The 8,842-nt window shown below is 41.2% G+C and overlaps 1 protein-coding gene across 2 annotated transcripts in view; it reads right to left on the bottom strand.

The window, feature by feature from the left end:
• Positions 1-2,289: 2,289 nt before the first annotated feature.
• The window catches only part of LOC137184650 (metabotropic glutamate receptor 7-like), a 36,625-nt gene continuing 30,072 nt past the window's right edge, over positions 2,290-8,842 (bottom strand). The window contains exons 8-9 of one of the 2 annotated variants that reach the window (XM_067592514.1): positions 6,372-6,624; positions 2,290-3,031 (exon numbers count right to left, since the gene is read on the bottom strand). In XM_067592514.1, coding sequence (XP_067448615.1) covers positions 2,895-3,031; positions 6,372-6,624 — 390 coding nt within the window. In that variant the 3' untranslated portion in view covers positions 2,290-2,894. Of the gene's footprint in view, positions 3,129-6,371; positions 6,625-8,842 lie in introns of both variants that reach the window. The other variant, XM_067592515.1, reaches the window with a different exon arrangement.

Genomic DNA, 8,842 nt, shown 5'->3' with positions numbered 1-8,842 from the left:
CTCATAATCTTCCTGTGGAGGGTAATTAGTGACTATGAGGAGATGTGGATGATGTGATTCATGTCTGTCCAATGGCTATCTTACTGTACCACTAATTATAAAAATCTTATGTGTATGCGGTAACAGTACTGGCCTGATTTCTCCAGAACAGAGCAGATACAGAGGAAGAGAAAAATGCCGGGAAACAACTGGCATCATAAGGAGGTTTTGAGTACAAGATGCAGTGGGGAAAAATAAGAAGAGTGTCTTTATCCACCCTATGCTATATCAGGCCTCGGTTGGTCACTGACGGGAAGGAGATAAGGTTTCACTCTGGCTGGAGTTGGATAATTGGACATTTATGGTGAGATAGGAGAGCCCAGGGCCCAGGAGCCATGAAACAGAGCTAATCTAGACTCAGGATCAGTAAATTGTCTGTGAAAGAGCGCATCAGGAGTTCTGACAAGATAAGGAAGGCTTTCCTCAAAGGCGGAGCTGGACCAAAGTGACATTAAAACTCAGACTGAAGAGAGCCTGAGCCTTTGGTGCTGCGACTTCTACATGTCACATGAAGCGCACACTGAAATGTACATTTCATAGAACAGAAGCGTCACCTTGTCAAATTAGGTCACGCAGACGTGACCCAATTTGTAACCATCTAGACAGTTCTTAATAGTCAGAACCGATGGCAAGCCTACCCTACAGTGTACATTTTAAGGGTCTATAAAAATCTGTTGTTCGACTTCAAATGTTCCACACATAATAATCTGTGACTGACAGTCCTAAGAGTTTGAAACATTTAAGTCCTCCTGGTGGAGTGTGCCTTGCTCTCAGTCCACCATGATTAGTTTCCTCCCTTTGATGTTCTCCCACTTGATTCTCCCAGGAAACTGCTGCCTACAGAACAGATGCATACTGAGCAGGTGGGCCGTTACGTAGGAGCCTTGAGAGTTTTGGCAATGGAGTAGAACATACCTCTCACTATTTTAGACAGGTAAAAACCAATCCCAAACACGCACCGTGTTCAGATTTTAAAATTATTCCTGCATTTCAAACATCGCCTCTCTTTAAGTTTTTTCTTCATATCGACATCCAAGGTGCTATTGAGCTATTTAGTGTTTCTTTTCTTTTTGCTGAGCTGCAGATCTAAACTCTGTTCAGCCCCTACTGATTACTTTTACAGCACACAGACACTGACACAGGCAATTAATTTGGTGGGGGAGAGGCTAGTCTTAATTGGGCAGAAGTGGGATTTTTCTTGGCTGTGTGCAACAGAAAATGACAGACTGTACGTATGAGAAGTAAAGACCATCTGGTCCCACTGGAGCTAAGAGAGATGCCAGACAAATGGAAAGTGAAACAACAGAAAACCTGTGTGGGTAAGGACCTCATTCCCTCTCTTTCACTCGCTCTCCCCCTCACTTACACACTCAGGCAAAAAAAAGAGGAATCAGCATCTCGTGGTCGTTTATCATTTGCCCATGTAACAGCCTAGAGGGAGACGCTTACCATGAGAAGAAACAGAAGTCTCTCATGCATGGCCTATTCATGTTTTTATATAATAATCAATATTGAAAATAGTAACATTAAGCTTGCAGGCAGGAACGGGAATAAAGAGTGGTTAGCTCGTAAAGGCTTGGTCATCAGCAGGACAAATTGATCTGACGTTATATTATTCATGTAGGAGATCGGTGCTGAGACTTGGAAGGAGCAACAGTGAGAGAGAAACAACTGATGAGACAGAAAGAGCAAAGGGTGAGTAAAAGAGTCGACTAGTGGACATTCTCTCCTCTCGCAGGGTCTCATCTCTTCTGCATCACAGCACAGCTCAGCGAGCTCGCTAATGTACCCTGTCATGGGGTGAGACAGTAAACGAGCGCATGACATTTCCATCGGTTTACAGAAACCCATAAACAGCACAGTGATTAATGGTACTTATTCATACATTAGTTTAAACATGCGATACGCTCTCCTGCTCTAAAACACAAACATGGCCAGTCACACAAACAGACTCATGCACAGAAATAACTATGCTGTCTGGTTTCATTGTATAAAAGATAACAAAATTATTTTATTACATGTTCATAATTTGACAGACATCACCACATACTTGCATGATTGCTTGTTTCCCACACTATAATTAGGCATAATATACCCAGTACGAAACTATATAAAACAAACATGCTTGCAGATACAAGGGGTGGGAGGGGATGGAGGGAGGGGGTCAATTCAACAACAGATTAAAGCCATATTCTGTCATTTAATGAAGTTCAGTGGTAAAGAAAACAAACCGCAGAAGGATGCTGAAGCTCATTATCATTTTCAGAATTTATTTCTCTCTTTTTTTTTTTGTTTACATCAAATAGAACAGACATACATTGGCACATGCAAAGTGAACACTTTGTGGTGCTTTTCATTACCATCCAAATCCAATTGAACAAAGACTGGATATCTATTTTTGTACTCCAAACATGAAAATACTCTCAAATATTTACAAAAAAATATACTTACAATGCCCATCACTCTAACATAATAATCATCTGGGACTGATTTTGAGTTGATTTCTGTAAAACAAAATACTGTATGTGGCAGAGCTTGCTGTTCAAGGTTTTTAAATCAACTTCAAGAGAAAAGAGGCACAGAAGAAAATCACTTATAAACAATACAAAACAGAAATCAGATAATGGGAACCCCAAGAGAATATGGCTTTAATGACATTTTAAAAAAAAAAAATCTTGAAAGTAGATCCACTGTCCTTTTTACGACTGTCCTCGTTCACAGTGACCCCTATTAGCAGGCAAGTTGACCTCTGTCAGAGAGAAGGGGGCCACAACACAAGTTTAAAAACCTACAGTTTGGTTCTGGAGGCCAACCCAGCCACACTGGCCTGCAGCTGCGCTAGTCTCTGTCAGGACTCATGTATCATGTCTGGATGAAGGTTGGATGCTATCCACAGTCCTGGAGTGCATAGGTACTGCAGGTGGTGCTGGGATGCCTGCGCTCTCTCTCCTGACTCTGTCTGTCTTTCTCTGTTCCTCTACAGCTCCCTTCCCTTTTCAATCACAGATAAAGGACAAACAGCATTCATTTTCAAGCAGATCAGATCCTGAGGTTGTTGTAACTCACATATGTTTTCTTGGTTGCTTGACCTGAGAAAAAAAACAAGATTACGATTTACTTGGAGCACCGCTAAAAAGAAACAACAACAAGAAGATGCATCTTTCAAATTCGCAAACAGAGGCAAATAAACATCATATGCTTTAGTAAACTCTTTTTACTGTGCCGTGCATTCTTAGCACCAGCTGTGTGCAATCAGTAGCAATATTTTCTGGCCTAGTGTATCATTTCGACTCATAATACCCCTGTGTAAAGCCTTAGTTTCTATTTTCAGATGCTAACTAGTGATAAAAAACACAAACACCACACAAGTGGGCACCGAACAAATGCTAGGGCATGCAATGTGATCCCAGTCTGGATTGCCATGGAAACATATCAGAATGTGGCTGAGTGCCTAGGTACTGTGTGTTTGTGTGTCCTCCTGTGTATCTATCATTATGAGAACCGCCTGAGTCTCAAAACGTTCATAGTGTGGGCATTTTTTGCGAACCGAGGTCACTCTGGCTTGTCACGACTTCTTGAAAAGACTGTTGGAGGACAAGAATGAAGTGTAGGGTTAAGGTTAGTCTTTGTATTAAGGTTATTTTAGGGGTTAAGGCTGGAATGAGGACGTGTGACTGTAGTCAGCAGACTGTGCTCATGAGGATAAACAGCAAGTACAAGGATATATGTATTTGCGTTTGTGTTGTCCTTTGTGTACAATAGGAGAAGGTCGATGTACATTTCCTTAATCACAGACATTGCTATAAATTCTCATTCTACTGCTTTAATGCTGCTATGGCAACCATCTCCCATGGGCTATGCAATTAAAGTCACACCATTTCTTTACAGCTGCATTTTGTAGTCTTGGCCTGCAAGTATGATGAATAAAACATAAGTAAATGTACAACAGATTTTTGCTGGTAACCATAAACAGTCTTCAGGAAGATCAGTCATTTTTGAGCCGGGCGCTGTTTATGCATGTGTGTTTATTTGTCAGAGACTGAGACAGCTACCTCTGCTATCACCTTAATTCTTAATACTGATAGCTGATTATTTATCTCATCCATTGTGGTTTCATAAATTTTCTTTTCTCTTGTCCTGTCCCTTGTCCTTTGTTAAGTTGTTTTGTTAAATGAAATTGATCTGAAAAGCATTAAGTCAGGAAATTAGCACAAGATGGTGAATCATTTCAACATCTCTGAGAAGGTTAAGAAAGATCTGACACTGTATCAATACCAATGTAAATCTGCAGAACTTCTAATGTTCTTAATCCTTTAAATCACTCTGAGTCATCTCGGATAGGCCTGATGGGCACTGAAAGGGAGGTATTTGGCGCTCTGATGGTTACAGGAATTGACGGACAGTCTCCAGGGATGGTGGAGCCACAGTTCAGGTTTCGGGGCGGTCATGCACATAAATTCGCCATTAATAAATGTCACTTCCACTGCCGCTAAAAAAGAAGGGCAAGGGGAGGAGAGAGTGTGCAGGGAGGGGAGGCGAGGCGAGAAGACATTCATGTATAGGAGAGACAGAAGGTGAGAGACGCACAGAACAGATGACACGTTGCACTTTTGGGAGGGCCTCCTAGAGACTGCGTGCCCTGCTTGGGGACTTTTGATGTGCTGTTGCGACAGATGTTTAGGTTTCACCCTCTATGGAGAGTGTATTTGCTCGATGAGCCACATGTGTGACTGGCAAGGATATGCTCCCCATCCCTGGATACACTTGCATCAGCTCTTTGACTTATGTGTGTATAACTCACACATTCAGTCACACACTAATACACACACTGAAAACTGCACGCACAAATACACACACACAGTTGTATTGCATAGACACATACACAAGCTCATTCGGCTCATTGACAGATGAGTGTGACAACTGTTGGGTGTTTGGAGAAATTCCCAGGAAAATCTGTCATATCATAGGCATAATTCAAAGAGGGGTTGAGGGGATGGCGCACCTGTGGGTGCTATGATCGCTCTATGTGATTAGAAGCGTTGTGGGAGAGGAGACCTTTGGAGGCTGTGATGTGTGATTTGCATGAACTGTCAATCATCCCTGGCTTTCTCCTCACTAGAGAAGAGCAAAGAGCTTCCATGGCAAGAGTCTGAAATCCAGCTTTTGCATTTCCGTATGTGTTGGTGTTTCTCATCCAAAGCAAACACTATATCACCTAACTATGGACGTACGTAGGCTTCCCCACTCAGAAAGTAATACCCGGTATTATCTTTGCTAACAGGATCATGCTTACTGTTTCAGATGAAGGGTGGTATGAGTAACACATAGCTATAGAGACAGATTATCTCCTTCCATTCCCGTGACAAAGCCATGCTTCTTCAAATCTTTTCACAGAGCTATTCCCCCATCTTCTCTCATGCTGCTGTGCACTTGGACTAAAGGTCTAACCTTTTATCAGGGAAGGAGATAACTGGATCCATTCTATAGGACATTATACATTATTTTATCCAAGTAGCCAACCAATTAAATTGCTGGAATGGGACTTTCTAGTACAAGGAAAAAAAAATGAGAAAGATATGAAAGTAAAAGACATATAAGTCTAAAAATAAGATTTAAAACCAACTGAAACCTCCATCACACACATATACTGTAAATGTAGATCTCAGCTCCTGAGTCTTCTTTGTGGTCTGTATCACACCCTAATCTTTTTATAAGCTTTATTAATTAATTGAAGACAAAACACAGAGATATGAGTTAATGAGTTAATATTTTGCCCTCCTCATGTAATTTGGTGGAGTGGACAAAATATTAGAGACACCATTCAATATAACCACCACCATCCACTACGACCTCAACAATAAACATCAAGTAGAATTACCATCTTTCTGACAATGTCAACAAAAACTGAAAATGTATAAGCTTGTAAAAGTAGAATTTATGGCAGAGCTGTTGTATTGGATTGCATTAGATTGCACAGGTGTACCTAATGAATTAGCCAGTGAGTGTATATAGATAAATATAGATATAAATTTCATATGTGTGTGATGTTAGTATCACAGATTCATCATAGAATTTATCACAGAATATATTTAGCCTACATGTGACCAAACATATAGTTTTCACAGTGTTCATATTACTTTTGTATTCACAGCTTTAATATAGTAGATTACAAAATGTGGAGCTATCAATATATTTTTATGTTAAATAATATATTTAAATCTAAATGCATTTTGACCAAAAGTCTTTTGTGAAGCGTGGTCTAATGTAAACGTAAATGAGTTTGGTGCACATGTGGCTCCAAGGCTTTATGATTCTCTCACTGAGTTACTTACTCATGGGGTCAGCAGCAGGGTTCTCACATAGCTCAGTCTTAGCCTCTCCGTTGGGCCTCTCGTTGGGCTTCTGGGACAAACGTGATGACATTGTGGCAGCTGTGACCACAGCCTTGAAGCTACGCTTCCTCTTCTGTACGTTCAGCTCAGGGTGGAAGATAATGATGTACACCTTGGGCATGTAGAGCATGCCCAGTGCTACTGAGGCACTAAGGTTCATGGAGATGGTCAGGGTGGTTGTCTGAATGTACAGCTAGAAGGGAGAGCAGACAGGTAAAGCGTGATTTTAATACAGACTGAAATAGCAGCAAACATGATGAAAATGGGCAGTTCCTTTGTATGAGGTATGAACTTTAATTTGGCAGCTCTATAACTCAGAAGTAGCATTTAAACCCTTATCAAGAAAAATGATGGACAAGAGCGCTATGTGGCTAAACATCTGTAGCCAATTACAGCACAGTCACACTGGAAACAGTGATAAGGCAAAACCTAATAATAACCATAGCCTGATAACAAAATCTGAGCATCCAGCAAAAAAAACTTGGTCGTTGTAGTTTTTTTATTCCCGGAGTGTAGAAAAATCCAGACAGAAGGACCAAAATCATTAAATGATATGTTTACTTTATGTTCTAATATAATACAAAACCTCCTGATAATTCAATGTTAAATTTTTTCTTTTTTTTTTGATAATCTAACATTATCATCAGATACATAGCTGGTCTGGATATTTGCCATGTGTCGCTGGGGGGAAAGGAGCAATCAAGCGTAACATAATTCAGCAGCATTTATTAAAGCCTGACCTGCAGCTACTCACTCAAGTCAAAGACGGTTCAAGCGTATTAATGACAATAGCAGAAGCACCGCCAAGACTTTATCAAAATGTCCTCGCATGGCCTCCTTTCTACTGGTCTGTCCACTCAGACTCTTGAATAGATTGATAGACTACACTGTCGGGCGAGGATCTGTCCGTGACATGTTGCAGTCACCTCTCCTTCCCTTCATTTCAGATGTTTTATCTCACCACTCAAGCATTCATCATACCAATCTACAGCCTTTGAGCTGCTACCTCCTATTACAATCCTGTACCCAGGCCCATTTTAATGTAAATTCCTCCTGGAGTACAATAAATGACTAAGCATGGACTGGGGACACGGCATCTGCAGTGTACAACAGGTCTACATTTGTTTTTCTGCAGCTCTGCACGCAGTGGAGTGCAGCTTATGAAAGGCTCTCACTGCGTTAAGTGGTGAGATCATTCATAAGATTGCCATTCATGTGAGCCACACACACAGGTGCATTCTCTTACATGCTTTCTGCATGAGATTCCTTTTCTTAGCTTGCATAACACCTTTCACATTGTCGAGTTGTAATTGTGAGCTTACATAACCCAGATCACGCTATAATTTAGGTTAACACAGAATTCATAGAGTGACTTCATTATGAGGTGGTGTTTTGAGAAAGAGAGGAGCAAAGTTGGTGATTCAGAGTACACGCAAAAGGCTCTTCTTTCATTTAAGGGTCTTGGAGGAGGGAAAATCACTTCAAGAGGGGACATTATTGTTTCAAGAGCAGATCACCAAAGCCTCCTCACTAATCTACTGCACTCGAAAGCATCAGATGTCACTTATATGCTGCCTCTCAGTCAACCGCTGTTAATGTGGACGGGGAGAGGATACAACTGTAAACACATTAGCTATCACAGTGTATCTGCAGAGCACCGAAATGCTCACCGCTTCAGTGAGAGGAAGAAATGTCACCATTTGCATACCGTTTTTCTTGGTAAATAGCACGACTAATGGTCATTTCTTTCATACAAGGCAGACTCATTTACATGCCAGTCATGCCTTTGTCTTCAATCTCCAACAATCATTCAGATGCTTGATATCATCAACATGCCAATGCACTCAACTGCCTTCTCTCACTCCCCTTTTGTTTCTCTGTAGAGCAGCATCAGAGGCAGTGATCTGGCTGGCGCACCATGCATTAATAACTGTATGAATATCACAATGCTCTCGGTGCTGTTCTGTGTCACTCTAAGCTGGAGGAGAACGGAAATGTTGTGTCTGAGATGTGAGTTTGCAGTGTTTATGATTAGATATTGGGGCAACCGATCAAAGCATTGCGAAGGAGTGCACATGGCGTCAAGTGTAATCACCAGAGATTCTCCGCCCTGTGTTGTGTTTCCATGTTTGGTAGCTAGTAACCTGTCTGGTATCCATGGCAACATTACAGAGTTTGGTGCGAGCAACTAAACACGGCTAGAATAAGCTTTTAATGAGATTCTGATACCTTAGATGCTGCAATGCTGACCCTATCAGAACTGATTTATTGACCATGCAGGAGAGTAGATTCGGGAGCAGGCACACAGTAAGCATTAGGTGCTTGCTCGTACTCATCACACACAACCAAAATCATACACACACACACAAAAACATGTAGGTATGTGGGATTTCACTCCCTCTAATACAGAT

Source organism: Thunnus thynnus, chromosome 6, assembly GCF_963924715.1.
Source record: "Thunnus thynnus chromosome 6, fThuThy2.1, whole genome shotgun sequence".
Taxonomy (NCBI): domain Eukaryota; kingdom Metazoa; phylum Chordata; class Actinopteri; order Scombriformes; family Scombridae; genus Thunnus; species Thunnus thynnus.
The sequence above is the reverse complement of the archived record's forward strand: the minus strand, read 5'-3'. Positions and strand labels throughout refer to the sequence as shown.